At 46.8% G+C, this 19649-nt stretch overlaps 1 protein-coding gene across 2 annotated transcripts in view; it reads left to right on the forward strand.

Annotated features, from left to right (window-relative positions):
• The window catches only part of ggt7 (gamma-glutamyltransferase 7), a 50652-nt gene that overhangs the window by 24741 nt on the left and 6262 nt on the right, over positions 1 to 19649 (forward strand). For both annotated transcript variants that reach the window (XM_078418765.1, XM_078418764.1), the window contains exons 5-15: positions 219 to 336; positions 2230 to 2297; positions 4824 to 4897; positions 5454 to 5647; positions 8070 to 8157; positions 9558 to 9685; positions 11882 to 11970; positions 13613 to 13765; positions 15676 to 15793; positions 18331 to 18468; positions 19200 to 19299. In XM_078418765.1, coding sequence (XP_078274891.1) covers positions 219 to 336; positions 2230 to 2297; positions 4824 to 4897; positions 5454 to 5647; positions 8070 to 8157; positions 9558 to 9685; positions 11882 to 11970; positions 13613 to 13765; positions 15676 to 15793; positions 18331 to 18468; positions 19200 to 19299 — 1268 coding nt within the window. The remainder of the gene's footprint in view (positions 1 to 218; positions 337 to 2229; positions 2298 to 4823; positions 4898 to 5453; positions 5648 to 8069; positions 8158 to 9557; positions 9686 to 11881; positions 11971 to 13612; positions 13766 to 15675; positions 15794 to 18330; positions 18469 to 19199; positions 19300 to 19649) is intronic.

Raw genomic sequence — 19649 nt, forward strand, 5'->3', positions numbered from 1 at the left:
GGGCCTGTTTCCATGCGCTATGACTATGACAATGAATCTATGTGAAAGCCACGTAAGAATATCAATTTCCCGTTTCGGTACATATGACAATAAAACACTTTTGACTCTTCCATCGTATCTGTCACCTTGACAACACAAAATATATTGGAAGTCTCTTTTTGCCTTCCAAGTAAGGTGCAGTGAAGTTGTCTTCTGATCACCGATGTCCTTTCTTACAGGGGTGGAGTTATGTTAGTTCATGATATTAGGAAGAATGCGAGCCTCGTCTTTGACTTCAGGGAGACGGCTCCAGCAGACGTGGAGGAGCAGATGTTCTCGCATGGATGGGAGGACAGGGTCAGTGGTTTTCTCCACCTATCACGTTCCAAAAGCAAAATACCCCAGATGCCAGAGTTCTGAAATATAGTAGAAAATCCTGGAAATGCACAGTAGGCCAGACATTTGGAGAGCATTTCAGGTCGATTAAATTTCATCAAAACTGTTTTACTGATGATTTTACTGTTTGTTCAGACATTTGGTGAAGTACATGAGATGCTGGCCCAGGATAAGGCACTGGTCAGACCAGATTTGGAGCATTGTGAGCAGTTGTGGGCCCCATATCTGAGAAAGGATGTTCTGGCATTGGAGAGGGTCCAGAGGAAGTTTACAAGAATGAATCCAGGAATGATTGGGTTAACATATGAGCAGCGTTTGACGGAACTGTGGCTTGTACTCGCTGGAGTTTAGAAACTTACCGAATAGTGAAAGGCCTGGATAGAGTCCAGGATCAGAGGTCACAGCCTCAGAATAAAAGGACATACCTTTATAAAGGAGCTGAGGAGGAATTTATTTAGTCAGAAGGTGGTGAATCTGCGGAATTCATCGCCACACAGGCTGTGGTGGTCGTCAATGGATATTTTTAAGGTGGAGTTTGATAGACTATTGATTACTATGAGTGTCAGAGAGAATGGGGAGAAGGCAGGAGAATGGGGTTGAGAGGGAAAGTAAGATCAGCCATGATTGAATAGTGGAGTAGGCTTGATGGGCCTAATTCTGGTCCTACAACTTATCAACCTTTAAGAACATCTCAGGTTGATGAAATTTTATCAAAACTTTGCAAGGATTTTACTGTTTGCTCAGAGATTTGGTGGTTCATGAGATGACGGCCCAAGAGGGCACAGTTAGTGGAGATGCTGCCTCGCAGTGCCGGAGACCCAGGTTGAATCCTGACCTTGGGTCCTGTCCGTGTGGAGTTTGCACGTTCTCCCTGTGACCACCGGAAGCTCCGGTTTCCCCTCGGGTGCTCCGGTTACCTCCCAAATCCCAAAGAAGTGCGGGTCTGTAGGTTATTTGGCCCTTTGTAAAATTGCCGCTAGTGTGTAGGGCGTGAATGAGAAAGTGGGATAACATAGAACTAGTGTGAACGGGTATTCGATGGACAGGGTGGGCTCGATGGGTTGAAGGGCCTGTTTCCATGCTGTATCTCTAAACCAACCTAAAGATAAATATTGAACAAGCAGCCTGAAGAAGTGTCCCAACCCGAAACGTTATTTTTCAGTACTTTTTGTCCTTTTGTGTACACCAGCATCTGCAGTTCCTTCCTTCTATGTTTCTATAAATATTGACTTTCAATTTGGAGCCTTGAGTTTGAATTTCAATCTTGTTTGCCATTTATGGTTCTAGTCTCCTCTCTACCCTGGGCAAATCTTCCAGTCCCTTGTTCAAACTACCCTGGCTACAATAGACAAAACGTCTCCTTTGGCTGCCCTCCACAGTTGCATGTTTGTGGTGGGACAACCAAAGGGAGTTGTCTCTTGTTCTTCAAGAGATAGGGCAGCACAGTAACGCAGCAGTCGAGTGAGTGCCTTACCCCACCAGAGACCCGGGTTTGAACTTGACCACGTCTGCTGTGTACGGACTTGCTCCCTTTGACTGCGTGGGTTTTCTCCGGGTGCACCGGTTTACTCCCACACTCCGAAGACATACAGGGTTGTAGGTTAATTGGCTTCTATAAATTGTAAATCGCCCCTTGAGTGTAAGGTAGTTCTAGTGTATAGGGTGATCGTTGGTCAGCACGGACTCGGTGGGACAAAGGGCCTGTTTCCACACTGTATCTCTAAAGCGTAAAAAGGTCTAAAGCTATCTGAGAGCAATCGTCCTTTGTCCTCAGCTTTACAGGGAGAATGTTCTTTAGGGACGGTTAGTATTGATGGATTGGCATTGTAACATCTTGTTGTCTTGCTTGTACAGCCAGGTCTTTTAGTCGCTGTGCCAGGTATGATAAGAGGATTTCACCAAGCCCACCAAGTCTACGGCAGGTAAACATCACACTAAGCAACATTGGCAATGTTATTAATGTCATTTTCAGTTTTCTGCCTCATCTTTTACATTTGATTTCTCTTAATTTGTTTGTTTAAGAACTTAACCTCTGCTGTTTTGTGCTATCCTGGGTTATTATTCTACAACATTATAGTTAGAGTTGGAGTCATACAACACAGAAACAGGCCCTTTGGCCCACCTAGACCGTGCCAACCATCACCTGGTTCACAATTCACATACAAAGCCCTAAATGGGCTTGCCCCTCCCCCCCCCCCATATCAAAAATCTTCTAACCCACCACTCTATCTCCAGGTCCCTCAGGTCGGCCGATTTGAGGCTACTCACTATCCCGTGGTCTAGGCTTAAGCTCAGGGGTGACCGCGCTTTTGCGATTGCAGCTCCGAGACTGTGGAACAGCATCCCTCTCCCCATCAGAACTGCCCCCTCCATCGACTCCTTTAAGTCCAGGCTCAAAACCTATTTCTACTCCCTAGCGTTTGAGGCCCTCTGAGGGGGCGCTGTGAACTGTTTATGTATGTGCTGTTATGTTTGTGTGCCATTGTATGTTCGTTTCTTAGTACCTAAACTGATGTACAGCACTTTGGTCAACGTGGGTTGTTTTTAAATGTGCTATACAAATAAAATTTACTTGACTTGACTTGACACCCATCTACACTAATCCGACAATTTATTCTTTCCACATTCTCATTAAGGGCGGCACAGTGGCGCATCAGTAGAGTTGATGCCTTACAGCACCAGTGATCCGGGTTTGATCCTGACTATGGGTGCTGTCTGTACAGAGTTTGTATGTTCTCCGTGACCACATGGGTTTTCTCCAGATGCTCCAGTCATAGCCTCAGAATATCTACCTTTAGAAAGGAGATAAGGAGGAATTTCTTTAGTCAGAGGGTGACGAATCTGTGGAATTCATTGCCACAGACGGCCGTGGAGGCCGTCAATGAATATTTGTAAGGAGGAGATCCATAGATTATTGATTAGGGAGGGAGTCAGGGGTTATGGAGAGAAGCAGTGAGAATGGGGTTGAGAGGGAAAGATAGATCTGCCATGATGGAATGGCAGAGGAGACTTGATGGGCCAAAGGGCCTAATTCTGCTGCTATAATTTATGAACATGTATCAGTCACCTCAGAATGCACTAAGACTGCAGTAAATCATTCCCCTGTACAATCAATCACCTCAGACTACTAAACTAGAGTGGAAGCAAGGTTTCCTACCACCTGAAGAACTGCCGAAGATAAAGTAAGAATATTTGATGAGATGCAGCAAAGGTAAAACTGCTGAGTCGGATAGTAAGCAGAAGTATTTTAAGCGAACATTTAAATTTCAGCTCGAAAAGCGTTTGCAAGTTCCCTTCTAAGTCACGAACCGCCCTGTCTTGGGAAAACATCACCGTTCCTCCTCCATCACTGAAACTCATGACCAAACAGAACTGTGTGAGCTCCTTTAACAGCAGGACTACTGTTGTGCAAGAAAATGGCCGCCGTCTCCTTCTCAAGGGCAATTAGGAGTGGGCGATAAATACTTGCTTCAATGACACACTGGTCAACCTGAGGAGCACCTTCAGCAACAGACTGGTTCCATCAAGGTGCAGGACAGAACGCCACAGGAGATCCTTTTTCCCTGTGGCTATCAAACTGTACAACTCCTCCCCATTCGGTCACGGGGTAGACTGACTCCCCTCCCCCAATCTTTTCCACTCGTCACTTTAATTTCATGTTTCATGTACCTTGTGTTTTATGATGACTGTTGGCAGATCAATTTCCCTCCTGGTTAAATAAAGTTCTATCATATCGTATTATCACATGTAGCCAGGTGCAGTGAAATTATTGTTTGTTGCAAACAGTTCAGTAAAATTATTGCCATACATAAGTACAATCCCAGATTAAAGACAAAATGTGTAGAAACAGCCCATTGAGTCTGCATGCAAGAGTCACCAGGCTTTGGCACCATTGTCAAAGTCCCAGCTGCAGCTGGCCATAAAGGCCCATTGCAGTCGTCGCCTCCATCCGGATTGCCAGTGAACGATCGTCCTCTCCTCGCCCAGCCACTGACCTTCAGCCTTTGTGCCCCAGAGGAGGTTTCCGCAGTCGGCCTTGAGGGCGCGGAGGGGAAAGTAAGACCCCCCCCCGGTTCTTCTTACCGGCCCTTTGTTCCAGCGCCTGTCGCTGACTCCCTCCACCCTCTCCGGTCCTCGGGGACGAGCAGGGGCCGGGCTTGGCGGCTTCCCTCTTCAGACGGCTTTCCCGGTTCCGCGACTGGTGCCGGGGGACTGTGGCGGCGTGCAGCCCGACGGGTCCTTCTGCTGTGTGGCCCATGAAAGGGGCTGACCTGCTGTGCAGAAAGTCCAGAGCCTTGAAATAGATTCTGACAGTCAATGTAACAACAATGAAGGGGAATCATTGACCTAACGATTTGCAGTGAGACCTTTTGGTCAAGAAGTGTGGAAAATGTATATTCTGTGCAAGATTGGCTAATAATGTTGCTGTTATTTCTTCCTTTCTTCAGGATCTCCTGGTCTGAGTTAATGTCTGCAGCATCAAAAGTTGCACTGGAAGGTTTCAACATCACTCAAGAACTTGGTAGGTAGAACTTTTGTTCCTCCAATATGTAATTCAGGGCAGTCCACTGCTATTAGGAGAGTGGGAAATCTGCTTTAGCTTTAGTTTGAGATACAGCGCAGAAACAGGGCCTATGGCCCACCGAGTCCATGCCTGTCATCGATTACCTATTTACACTATTTGTATGGTAGGAGAAATTTACAGAGGCTAATTAACCTCCATCCAAGACCGCAAGAAATTGTAGAAAATTGTGGAAACAGCCCAGACCATCACACATACCAACCTCCCATTGACTCCATCTACACTTCACACTGCCTCGGCAAGGCCACCAGCATAATCAAAGACTTTTCATAATCACCCCGGTCACTCCCTCGGTACACACGACAATAATAAACTAAGCTAAACTCCCATGTATGTATTTCTAAGTACATTATAAGAAGATATAAAATTTCACTACGTCACTCTCTCTGAGCGTGGAAACAAAATATTGTGTTGTTTGAAATGTTTTGAAGTTGATCAAGACCCCTTAATGGTTTGTTTTGAGACTAACATGTTTTTGTTGTTTCTGTAATTCCAGCTAAAGCAATTGATCAAGTAAAGGACAAAAATGTATCCGAGATTTTCCGTGAGATTTTCCTGCCACATGGACAACCGTTACAGTCGGGGGCTTTCATGAAACGCTTGGATCTGGCAGCTATTTTCAGCGCAATTGGTCTGGAGGGCGTTTCGGCATTTTACGATGGAAATATCACAGAGGAAATGGCTTCAGAGGTAAAGTAGTCAAGAAAATCATGCTTGTTTAATTGTCATGTCATGTATTGTCAACAGAACAATGAAATTCTTACTTGCAGCAGATTAACAGGCCCATCAATAGTCAATAATCAATAGTCATTTATTTGTCACATACACATAAATGTGTAGTGAAATGAAAAATTACCTGCAGTTCAACAATAAGACCAATAAGAATAATCAATAAAAATGCAATATTGCACTCAATAACGCACAGATAATATATAACAATTAAAAATACATAAAATTAACAGTTATAATACTAGGCACATTACCCAATTGCACCAAAGTAGTGCAAAACCCGAAGTTTGTTGTGACTTTAGACTTTAGAGATACAGCGCGGAAACAGGCCCTTCGGCCCACCGAGTCCACGTCGACTAGAGATCAGCCCGAACACAAGCACTATCCGACACACGAGGGACAATTTACAATTTTTTTTGCCAATGCCAATTAATCTGCACACACCTATAGGTCTTTGGAGTTCGGGAAGAAATCGGGGCACCCAGAGAAAACCGACGAGGTTACAGGGAGAACGTATAAACTCTAGAGACAGCACCTGTAGTCAGGATCCAACCCTGGTCCCTGGCATTGTAAGGCTGCTCTGCCGCCCTAAGTTGTGCAACCAAAGACACAATCCAAAGAAGATCATAGCTGCTGAGGTTCGTGTTGTGCAGTGTTCAAGAGTGCCGGGAAGAAGCAGTTCTTCAACACGTTACTCACGGCTTTCAGGCTCCTCTACCTTCTTCCCGATGGCAGTGGCGAAATAAGAGTGTGGCCAGTATGGTGTTGGTCTTCAATGATATTGGCTGCCTTTTTAAGTCTGTCGTTTTGCCATTCTCTGTGGTGGTAATTACAATTTGAAGCTGTTTAATCTTCAAGACACGGTTTGCTGCAGATAAGCACTTGGCTATTTTGGACATATTGCTGAGGTAGGGTTTGTATAGAATTAATCCGCATGGACTGAAGCAATGGGTAGAAGCCAAGATAACGACGCACGCACTTCTTCTGCTTCTTCTACCATTAGGTCTATCAATGTGTAAATATGATTATCAATAAGACATTTGATTCAGTATCCCAGCACTACATTACAACGTACTTCTAATAATGTATTCCTTCAGGATCCTGTAGATACAGAGACCCCCATTTACGTAAGTCAGATTTTACGTGTTGGAATCACCATTCCCATCCCCTGCCCAAATCTGAGTCACACCCTCGCCACGCCCTCTTCTCCCTTCTCTCATCAGGCAAAAGCTATAGGTGTGAAAACGGACACATCCAGATTTAGGGAAAGTGTTTTCCCAGCTGTTATCAGGCAACTGAATCATCCTACCACAGCCAGAGAGCAGTGCTGAACTACTATCTATCTCTTTGCTGACCCCTGGACTATCCTTGATCGGACTTTGCTGGTTTTACCTTGCACTAAACTTTATTCCCTTACACTGTAAATGGATCAATTGTAATCATGTATTGTCTTTCTGCTGACTGGATAGCACGCAACAAAAGCTTTTCACTGTACCTCAGTACACATGACAATAAACCAAAGTAAACTAAACTAAAGAAGGGTCTTGACTAAAAACGTCACCCATCCATGTTCTCCAGAGTTGCCGCCTGACCCGCTGAATTACTCCAGCACTGTGTGTGTCTATCACTGAGAGTATGAACTGTCTCAGTGACTTCCGGCTGCCGTCTGGACACATTCTGTAGCACACAGCGTTCTGGGTATGCACCTCCGCCATTGCCGGCTTGTTTCCGATGTAAACACGACTGATCGCACCGTGTTGAGGAAATTACAAGCTGCCTTGATTGCACTGGGGACTGAGTACAGAATCATTTACATAGGTCACATATTGCATGTCCGGGAGTGTCTCTATTGTGAATGGTGGGACTGTCATATGTTGAAAGACTGGATCGACTAGGCTTGTATACACTGGAATTTAGAAGGATGAGAGGGGATCATATCGAAACGTATAAGATTATTAAGGGTTGGACACGTTAGAGGCAGGAAACATGTTCCCAATGTTGGGGGAGTCCAGAACAAGGGGCCACAGTTTAAGAATAAGGGGTAGGCCATTTAGAACGGAGATGAGGAAAAACCTTTTCAGTCAGAGAGTTGTGAATCTGTGGAATTCTCTGCCTCAGAAGGCAGTGGAGGCCAATTCTTTGAATGCATTCAAGAGAGAGCTAGATAGAGCTCTTAAGGATAGCGGAGTCAGGGGGTATGGGGAGAAGGCAGGAACAGGGTACTGATTGAGAATGATCAGCCATGATCACATTGAATGGCGGTGCTGGCTCGAAGAGCCGAATGACCTCCTCCTGCACCTATTGTCTATTGTCTAATAGCCTTAGGAGGAACTTGGACGTTCTCAAGACCTTAACACTGACTCTCCTCTGTCTTTCCCTGCAGGTTCGGAGCAAAGGTGGAGTACTCTCCGCAGAAGACTTTGCTAACTACAGTGTGATTGTCCAGAAGCCCATTGAAGGATCGTACCAAGGTACGCACTGACCTCACCTTAGAAGGTGAAGAGGCAGGAGGGAATAATTAAAGCTTCCCAAACGCTACCAAACCAGGAAGCTACATGGGGATATCGCCCTGCAGGATCACCGCCTGCTTTCATGCCATCCTTACTTAGAAATATTACGATGATCCTTCACTGTCTCTAGATCTAAATCCTGGAATTCCTTCCCTGAAGTGTAAAGGGAGTAGACTCCCCCCTTCAAAATAAATCTCTGAGCCCATCAAAATGTCTTTAAATGACATTGGACGGGGTTCATGGATAGGAAACATTTAGAGGAATATGGACCGAACTCAGGCTGGTGGTGCTACTGTAGATGGGGTATCTTGGTCAGCATGGGCAAGTTGGGTCGAAGAGACTGCTTCCGTGCTCATAGAGTCATACAGCGTAGAAACAGCCCCATCAGCCCAACTTGCCCACGCCGACCAACATGCCCCATCTACACTAGTCCCACCTGCCTGCGTTTAGCCCATTTCCCTCTAAACCTGCGCTATCCATGTACCTGTCTAAATGCATCTTAAACGTTGGGATAGTCCCTGCCTCAACTACCTCCTCCAGCAGCTTGTTCCATACACCCATCACCCTCTGTGTTATAAAGTTACCCCTCAGGTTCCCCTGGAGGCACCTCTGGCCAAAGCGGTTCCAGTACAGTTACAACACTGGCATCTGCCTGACAAGGGGGGAAATTACTCCAAAGTGTGCCCTGATCCCAAAAAGTGGGGCAAATTCAATCTGGTTCATTGCCATCTAAATGTTCAGCCCCCAATCATCAGTGAAATGGTCGTGCAACCGAACAACTCTCACTAATAACCTGCACACCATGCTCAAAGTAGGTTGGATAGCAGGAGGAAAGAGCAGGCTCAGTCTCAAGAAAAATCTCGACCCGAAACATCATTATTCCTTCTCTCCAGAGATGCTGCCTGACCCGCTGATTTACTCCAGCGTTGTGTGTCTACCATCCACGCTCACTATGGCTTCACGATCATAGACCTCCCAAAAAAGCTCAATATGGATTTATGATCATAACCTACCCACCAATGCTAACCAACAATCGGCCTATCAGGGAAACACCATGCCTGAGGTCATCTGTCGCCGGCCTGATTTCTCCTGGTCTTTTCTTGCTTCCAGTTCCCATCCCCCCCCCCCCCCCCCCCCAGACAATATCCGAAGAAGAGTCCCAACCCGAAACATCACCTGTCCGTCTTCTCCAGAAATGCTGCCTGACCTGCTGAGTTACTCCAGCACTTTGCGCCTATCACCAGTGCTCAGTATAGCTTCATGATCATTGCTCAATATGGCTTCATGATCTTTGCAAATAAAGTTATACTTTTTGGGAAATGTCTAGTCAAAAGTAACGGTTATTTTGTGGTGTTTTGCAGGTCGCTTTGTGCTTACAGCTCCTCCCCCACACACGGGACCCGCTCTTATTGCTGCCCTCAACATTTTGGAGGGATTTAACATAACAACCCAGGCCTCCAGGAACCTGACCTATCACCTTCTCACAGAGGTAGGGCTTGTGGGCCCTGTGTAAGGTTGTCCTCGTTTCAGGCAGTCTCTTGGGTTTGAGGATGTCTTGTTTCTACTGCAGGCGGCTTGGCTCTGCGATGATGGACGAGGCCAGTACAGGACCTGCAGATTCCACCATGGGCAGGGCAGAAGATTGCTGATGGGACGGGTGGATGGGTAGTTTGTTAGATGGCTCAGCCCTTCCGTTATTTACCTCGGGATGTTGTATGCCCTTGATGGTTGACCTCAAAGTTCTCAGTTCCTCACAATTCCAAGTGATCCTCCACTTTGAGAATTCATGGGTCAAAGATTCCCGTTGGTCATGGAGTCACGGGGTCGTGCAGCACTGAAGTGGGTGCACTGGCCCAACCTCTTTGCCTATCCCTCACGAAGACCACCATACATCTGATAATGTCCTGTCTTATCAATTTGCCTTCTTCCCCAATGTTGGCAGGTGGTTTTCACTGTTCATTTACAGACATCATTCTGGGAATGAGGGTTACCCATTAAGGAGTAGCAAGGTGCACCAAGGCCCCCACACCATCTCCTTGTAAGACCTCGCGAGAGACCAAGGTTTGAAGAAGATTAATCATTATGTCTATTGTAAAAAGGGGGGTATTTGTGGTGGGATCAGATTGATAGTGGACCTTCTAAATGGCTTCCTGTCCTTCTGGAAATACAATGCTAACTGCTGTCTGTGCCGTTCCATCAAGTGTCCTCCCATGACCCAGGTACATGGGTCGGGTCACATTCGGTCAAGTTCCTGTATGGGAAGGGGCTGGAACGCACGGAGATCCTGCTCAATGTTCCCATCACATGGAGGAATGAAATGGTCATATCCGGGAAGAGGGAGACTGAAAGCTATGCTGAAATGAAGGAATTTTAGGATTCATTTGGAAATGCATTTCAGAAAGCAAGCCTCTCGGTTTGTAGTGGATTCACAAGGAACTGTAGATGCTGGAATCTTGAGCAAAACACAAAGTGCTGGAGTAGAGGAACTGCAGATGCTGGTTTACACAAGAAGACAGAGTGCTGGAGTAGCGCAGTGGGTCAGGCAGCATCTCAGGAGAACATGGATAGGTGACGTTTCAGGTTGGGACCTTGCTTCATTCTGATTATGGGTGGGGGCGGAAAGAAAGCTGGAATTGAGGAGGTGCAGGACAAAGCCTGGCAGTAATAGGCTAACACAGGTGAGGTGGGTTATTTGATCGGCACAAGGCAAAGGCCTGCGACGAAAAGACAGAAGGTGTGAAACAAAAGGATTGAAGAGCTGTGAATTGTGAAGCTAGAGGAAGGGAAGTAGGTTGAAGGGGTGGGGGACGGAAGACGTAGGTTCGATTCCTGGTGAGTCAGAGGGAGGGGGCGGGGGGAAAGAAGGCAAGGGAGGGTTATGTGGGGAAGAAGGGTGAGGGATAGGGTTATGCAGTTGCCTAAAATTGGAGAATTCAGTATTCATAATATTGGATTGTAAGCTAGCCAAGCGGAATATGAGATGCTGTTCCTCTAGTTTGCGTATGGCCTCACTTTGGCAAAGGAGCACTGAAGTAACTCAGCGGGACAGGCGGCATCTGTTTAGTTTAGAGATACAGCGCGGAAACAGGCCCTTCGGCCCACCGGGTCAGCGCCGACCAATCCCATCTGGCATATTAACACCATCCTACACCCACGAGGGACAATTTTTACATTTACCAAGCCAATTAACCAACAAACCTGTACGTCTTTGTGGAGTGTGGGAGGAAACCGAAGATCTCTGAGAAAACCCACACAGGTCACAGGGAGAACGTACAAACTCCATACAGTCAGCACCTGTAGTCGGGATTGAACCCGGGTGTCCGGTGCTGCATTTGTTGTAAGGCAGCAACTCTACCGCTGCGCCACCGTGACCGCCCTGGAATCTCTGGAGAACATGAATAGATGACGTTTCAGGACGGGACCCTTCTTCAGACTGAATGTAGAGATACCCCTACAAACAGTCTGAAGAAGGGTCCCGACCCACAAAGTCGCCTATCCATGGTCTCCAGAGATGCTGCCTGAACCGCTGAGTTACTCCAGCACTTTGTGTCAGTCTTTGGTATAAACAAGCGTCTGCAATTCATTTTTATTACAAATCATTTGATCATCCAGTGCGTTCATGACCGCAAAGATCTCCTATTGATTGTTTGTGGACATAAATGCTTCTTCTCTTTCTTTTCTCTAGACGTTGAAAATTGCCTTAGGCCTTGCAAGCAGCCTCGGAGATCCTTTATTTGACCCCACAACAACTGAGGTGACGGAGAAGATGATTAGGTGCGTGATCTCATTTTCATTTACCGGTTCTTTACCTGTGAAAAATTGGATCAAACATTTTAAGACTAAATCTTTCATCATTTCCATCAGTGACAGATGTCAAACCTGTTACGCAACACAGTCCCTCACACAAACCGACCTCCTTTCCATTGACTCCATTTACACCTCCCGCTGCCTCGGCAAGGCCACCAGTGTAGTCAAGGACGAGTCTCAGCCCAGACACTCCCTCTTCTCCCCTCTCCCATCAGGCAAGAAGTATAGAAGTTTGAAAACGCACACCTCTTCCTCTCCCTTCTTCCCTCCTAACACTCTCTCCTGTCCCACACCCCCTCCTCACTCCCCAGTGCCATACCTGAACTCACACCTATTTCTCCCCTCCCCCTCGCCTTCCACCCTTATTCATTCCTCTAGCTTCACAATTCCCTCTCCTCAATCCTTTTGTCTCATACCTTCTGTCTTTTAGACAATAGACAATAGACAATAGTTGCAGGAGTAGGCCATTCAGCCCTTCGAGCCAGCACCGCCATTCAATGCGATCATGGCTGATCACTCTCAATCAGTACCCCGTTCCTGCCTTCTCCCCATACCCCCTCACACCACTATCCTTAAGAGCTCTATCCAGCTCTCTCTTGAAAGCATCCAACGAACTGGCCTCCACTGCCTTCTGAGGCAGAGAATTCCACACCTTCACCACTCTCTGACTGAAAAAGTTCTTCCTCAGCTCCGTTCTAAATGGCCTACCCCTTATTCTTAAACTGTGGCCCCTTGTTCTGGACTCCCCCAACATTGGGAACATGTTTCCTGCCTCTAATGTGTCCAATCCCCTAATTATCTTATATGTTTCAATAAGATCCCCCCTCATCCTTCTAAATTCCAGTATATACAAGCCTAATTGCTCCAGCCTTTCAACATACGACAGTCCCGCCATTCCGGGAATTAACCTAGTGAACCTACGCTGCACGCCCTCCATAGCAAGAATATCCTTCCTCTGGCCTTTGTCCAAACATCGGCCTCTCAAAAACCTCAGCTGTATTAACCTACTACCTGCCACGCTTTGTCTTGCCCCTCCTCTCTTCCAGCTTTCATCCCCCCCCCGTTTCAGGTTGGGACCCTTCCATAGAATCAGACGGACGAAGGGTCCCAACCTGAAACGTCACCTATCCATTTTCTCCAGCGATGCTGCCTGACCTGCTGAGTTACTCCAGCACATTGTGTCATTTTTTGTAAACCAACATCTGCAGTTCCATGTATCCACATGTGTAGATTGAGATGCATAGAGTTAAGGGAGCATGGTGGGGAGGAGGGGGTGGGAGGAAGGTGTCCTTTATTGCCGATTGTCTGTTATAACTAAGTGAGGGGAGGTAAAGTTGAACCCAAGCTTGGGAATGAAGAAACACAGCATTGGGGTGGGTTGATCAAGCGGGAATTCACAGGCTGGAGAGCCGCAGAGCCCCTGGCCCTTCAGGCGGTACTCGCGCCGTCTTCATGCTGCCTGCTCTCTCCCCTCCTGCCACCTGGCACCAGCTCATTGGGATACTGGGGGGCATTGCAACGGGAGCCCCGGTCCACTCTAACCGAAACGCCCTACATAGAGGTCCGTGTTGCAAGGGTTTAATGTATTTATTTTGCTTTCTCCCTTCAGCAAATTAGAAGCCAATTCTCTGCGTCAGCTGATCAACGAAAGTGTGGCATTTCCCCCAAACCACTACCTCCCGCTCAATTCCCTGGAGACGGGACCTTCTGCAAGTCAGGTCCATGTCATTGGGCCTGATGACTTCATCGTTTCCATTGTGAGGTAACAGCACAACAATGTTTTTATAACAGACTTTTATTCACAAAATGCTGGAGTAACTCAGCAGGTCAGGCAGCATCTCAGGAGAGAAGGAATGGGCGATGTTTCGGGTCGAGACCCTTCTTCAGACTGATGTCAGGGGGGCGGGACACTGACATCAGTCCGAAGAATGGTCTCGACCGAAACGTCACCCATTCCTTCTCTCCTGAGATGCTGCCTGGCCTGTTGCGTTACTCCAGCATTTTGTGAATAAATACCTTCGATTTGTACCAGCATCTGCAGTTATTTTCTTACACTTATAATAGACTTTGATCCTTTCTGGAGTCAGGTCCAGATGGAGCTGATCTTTTTGGGGCAAATTACTTAATTATACCAGACTACATCAGTGTAACATCCTCGGTATCATCAACCTACGAGAATCATAATTCCTTGTGGTGTCTTTCATCTAAGTATAATGATGCCCTCATTTATATAGCACCTTTTGCACCAAAGCATCTTCAAACATGTGGGTGGCGCAGTGGGGTACGGTGGTGAAGTTGCTGCCTTACAGCGGCAGAGACCCAATTCAATGCTGTCTGTTAGGAGTGTGTACATTCTCCCAGTGGCCACGTGGGTTTTCTCTGGGTGCTCCAGTTTCCTCCCACACTCCAAAGACTTCATCACCCAGTCTGATGAAGAGCTCGACCCAAAACCACCTATTCCTTTTCTCCAGAGATGCTGCCAGACCTGCTGAGTTACTCCAGCATATGGTGTCTATCAAGTCACAATGTATGTTTTTACAATACATTTTTAAATGGGGAAGAAAACATCCATTATTTGCATGAGCTCCACCATTGCATTGTTCTCAAAATTATAAACCATTCACAGAATGTGATACTTGAAGTCATTAAAACAAAATTACTAAACAGTAAAGACATTTTTACTATTGGCACCAAATCACTACAGGGTTCTTTTTCCATGTTTCATTATCTTCTTCCTTAACAAAAAACATTTAAGTTTCATGGGCCTCTCCTGTTTGTCTCTTTTAAAATAAGTCGGTCATCATTATCCAAACTTACAAGAAGATCATTTGTCTTTGTCTTATGTGCTTGGTGAATAATCTTTAATGTGTAATTTGTGTAGCTCTCAAATGGTGGGGGAAGCCCAGGCTTTGAAGATATCTGGGATAACGTCGGACCCCAGGCCACCCTTTGCATGTATTGGCCCTATTTCTGCTTGCACGACAATTGTTACTGCTCTTTGAAGAAGTTAATTGCCCGCCAAGTACTTTTGCCATTTATGAGATGCATTATTCCATTTAAGATATTTTGCATCAAGTCACAAGTGTGTTGAATTGTCATATGCACCGGAAATGGAACAATGAAATTCTTACTTGCTGCAGCAAAACAGCAGTAAACATAATATCCGTAGGTAACATGATAAATTTAAAAAAGTTCAATAAGTTAAAAACAATATTAGTGCAAAACAAAAGCTCAAAGTCCCATGTGCAACCAAGGCAGTTTGTAGTACATAGAAACAAGTTTGTAGTACATAGAACAGTTTGTAGTACATAGAACCTCTTATGCACTGCGTTACACCAGCACTTTGTACCTATCTTTGGTAGAAAGCAGCATCTGGTTTCTACCAAAGATAGGTACGAAGTGCTGGTGTAACGGGGTGCATAAGAGGTCCTGAACCGAAATGTCACACATCCTTTTTTTCTCCAAAGATGCTGCCTCACCCACTGAGTTACTCCATACTTTTATGTCTACGGTTCCTAGTACATTATTTTCAGATTGGAAACAAATGCTGTTCGTTGAGATTAGGAAAGGATGATTCAGGATGTTTCTGTAACAGATGGAGTATCTTGAAACCAAGCAAGAACTGCAGGAGTTCGTAACCTTAAAACATTTTTCTGTTCACCTTTTGTCCAGCTCCCTGAACCGGCCGTTTGGCAGTGGGATCATAACACCCTCTGGGGTCCTTCTGAACAGCCAAATGTTGGACTTCTCCTGGCCAGACCAAACACAGGACAATTCGACGGTGAATATGGTAAGCAAGTCAACAGTCAAGAGGGTTCATTTCTTAGTGTGCAGGATGGAACTGCAGATGCTGATTTGCACCAAAGATAGACACAAAATGCTAGAGTAACTCAGCAGGACAGGCAGCATCTCTGGATAAAAGGAATGGGTGATGTTTCGGGTCGAGACCCTTCTTCAGACTGAGAGTCAGGGGAGAGGGAAATGAGGGATATGGAATATACTCCGTTTTTGATCTCTCGTTTTCACACCTTACCCGTCCATATCTCTCGTCTCCCTCTCCCCTGACAGTCTGAACAAAGGTCTTGACCCGAAACATCGCCCATTCCTTCTACCCAGAGATGCTGCCTGTCCTGCTGAGTTACTCCAGCATCTTGTGTCTATCTTGGGTTGAATTCTTAATTTTGGTAACCCTGACCCTAACCCTGAAGCCCATCGATGAGTTTGCATTGGGCTGACATTTCCTGACATATCTTGGAACCAGCCTGCTGATGTGCATCAATTTATTCAATGAAATGCTGAGGAGTGTTTTTTACACAGTGTGTCATGACTGGATTCTTGACAACACCATGAGTGACATTCAAATCCTTGTCTACTTCTCTTGGCTCAGTAACCGTCCTCACATTTAAACAAGCTGAGTTGAAGTTTGTCCATCTCCTTCCACAGATGCTGCCTGACCCGACGAGTTCCTCCAGCACTTTGTTTTTGCTCAGGATTCCAGCATCTACAATCCCTTATGTTTTAGAGTCAAGTCGCAATTCCAAATGAAAGAGTTAGCTAATCAGATTTAGGTTTAGTGTAGGATGGAACTGCAGATGCTGGTTATACACTGAATATGGACACAAAATGCTGGAGTAACTCAGCGGGATAGGCAGCATCTCTGGAGAGAAGGAATGGATGATGTTTCGGGTCGAGACACTTCTTCAGACTCAGGTTCATCATTGTCACATGTACCGAGGTACAGTGAAAAGCTTTGTTTTGCATGCTATCCAAACAAATCAGATATACCATACATAAATACAATCAGTTCAAATTCAAGTACACTAGGTCAAGCAATGGGGAAGATACAGAGTTGCAGAATATAGCTCTCAGCATTGTAGCAATTTATTCCAGAGACAAAGTCTAATAGTCTGTGTATATGTGGGGGGTGGTGGTGGGGGAAACCTTTAAAAATCTCTTCCTCAACGGAGATGCGACCCTTTCCGAGTCGTATCTCCGTTTGCGCTGGGAAAAAAACGCGGGGCCTTCCATCGCCCGCGGGGCCTTCCATCGCCCGGTGCGGCTCGGCCGCTGGACTTAACAGTGCCCGGTGCGGCTCAGCCGCGGGGCCTTCCATCGCCCAGTACGGCCGCGGGACGGTTCAGCGCCAGGTGCGGCTCGGCCGCGGGACCTAACATCGCCCGGCGCGGCTTGGCCGCGGGACTTTACATCGCTGGTGCGGCTCGGCCGCGGGACTTTACATCGCTGGCGCGGCTCGGCCGCGGGACTTAGCTGCGCAGGGTACGGCCACGGGGCCTTCCATCGCCCGGCTCGGCCGCGGGATGTTTCAGCGCCCGGTGTGGCTCGGCCGCGGGGTCTTGGGCGTGGGGAAGAGAGAGGAAGTTTTGTTGCCTCCATCACAGTGAGGGGGTGTTTGGAGTCACTGTGATGGGTGTTTGTGTTGGGGTTATGTGTCTTGTGGGGTTTTTTTGTGTGACTGCTGGTAACGTAATTTCGTTCGGTACCTCGGTACCGAATGACAAATAAAGGCTCTGTGTTCTGTAATGTCAGCAATGGGGTAGAGGCGAATCGAAGAGTGCCCTGGCTAATGGAAGGACCGTTCAGAAGTCGGATAACAGAGGTTGAGATGAGAAGACATTTCTTCACCCAGAACCCAGTGGTTCATGTTTGGAATAGTCTACCCGAGAGTCTGTAAAGCTTAATTGTGGAGTATATTTAATGCAGAGAATGATCGTTTTCGGATATTAAGCGAATCAAGGGATATGGGGTTCATGGTGGTAAGCGAAGCTGAGGTAAAAGATCTGCTGCGTCCTTACCGAGGGGGACAACAGGCATGTGGGGCCGAATAGCCTGCTCCTACGGGGAGGGCCACTGAGAGCAACGCGTCAGGGGGCGGGCCACCGAGAACGCAAGGGCGACCCAGCGGAGGGAGGGCCGCTGAAAACATAGGGGGACCAGCAGAGGGCCGCCGAGAAACGTTGGGGGGACCTGGGTGGGGGGAGGGGGGGCTGCCTGCTGCCATGTGGGGTTCACTGCTGCCAGCAGATAATAAAACTATTTGATTAACTTTTTATAATTTTGTCGGCCCCAGAAAAGTGGCGACTCTTGTGTACTGCCTAGGTGAGGTCTGCTACATGAATTGTACGGGGTTGTATGCAAAACAAAGCATTTCACTGAACCTGTGTACATGTGACATTAAAGTATAATTCAGTCATTGCCTCTATGTCTGAGGTTTCAATGTGATTTGGCCCCGTGACAGAACAGAACACGATTCCTGGAAGGAGGTGGCCTTGACTAACTCCCGCTTTTCCGTCTTTATCTTTGTTTCAGAGAAACATTATTCAAGCTGGCAAGCGGCCCTTGTCGTTTCTGTTGCCCACCATAGTGCGGCCGTTACGAGGTGTGTGCGGAACCTATCTCGCCCTGGGAGCATCCAGTGGGACCAAAGCCTTGAGCAGCATTACCGAGGTCAACATGCATTAATGTGTATTATTCAGCTTGCATTCCCTTGTCGCTGGAGTTTTGAGAGATGATCGGATCGGCATGTTTTAAAGAATTATGGAATCATGAGAGGAATAGATCGCGTAAACGCCCAGTGTCTCTTTCCCAGAGATGGGGAATTGAGAACCAGAGGACATAGGTTTAAGATGAGGGAGGAAAGATTTAATAGGAACCTGAGGGTTAACTTTTTCACACAAAGGGTGGTGGGTGTATGGAGCGAGCTGCCGGAGGAGATAGTTGAGGCAGGGACTATCGTGACATTTAAGAAACATTTGGACAGGTACATGGATAAGACAGGTTTAGAGGGTTATGGGCCAAATGCTGGCAGGTGGGACGAGTGAGGACGGGACATGTTGGTCAGCGTGGGCAAGTTTGGCCAAAGGGCCTGTTTCCACGCTGTATGACTCTGCGACACCCACGCAGTCACCGGGAGAATGTGCAAACTCCACACATACAGCACTCCAGTCAGGATCGAACCCGGGTCTCTGGCGCTGTGAGGCAGCAGCTCTATCAGCTAGGTCACCGTGCTGCCCTCTGCTGTCCTGAGGAACAGGTAACATTGGATGAAGGAGGGCAGGGGGTGGCTCATGGATAATTGGGCAGAATAGACCTTTGCTGAAGCAGGCACCATGGAATTCCATGTACAATAGAAATCTCATTCACCCATATAATGTTGTCTTTGTCCTACATCCATACAGGTTTTGTTGAACGTATTCTCTTTCCACAAGCTTCTGAATGAAAGCCTTGCCCTTGGCCGAATCTACGCACAGCTGCAGCCAGACGTTTTGCTTGTTGACAGTAAGTACATTAAAACCATTTTTTTGTTCTTTGCTAATAGTTCTTTCCAATGCATGAAAGGGGCATGAGGGAGGAGCTGGCTAAAGTTGGGAAGGGATCCTAGCTGGAATGACAGAGGTGCAGCCAATGGCCGGAGTTTCCGGGAGTAATTTGTAAGATGCAGGATCTTTTCATCCCAAAGTTCATACGTTCTAGGAGCAGAATTAAGCCATTCGGCCCATCAAGTCGTCTATTCCATTCAATCATGGCGGATTTATCTTTCTTTCTCAACCCCATTGTCCTGCCTTCACCCAATGACCCCGGACAACCATTCTAGTCAAGAATTTGTCAATCTCCGGTTTAAAAAAAAA

This window comes from Rhinoraja longicauda, chromosome 22, assembly GCF_053455715.1.
Source record: "Rhinoraja longicauda isolate Sanriku21f chromosome 22, sRhiLon1.1, whole genome shotgun sequence".
Classification (NCBI taxonomy): Eukaryota; Metazoa; Chordata; class Chondrichthyes; order Rajiformes; family Arhynchobatidae; genus Rhinoraja; species Rhinoraja longicauda.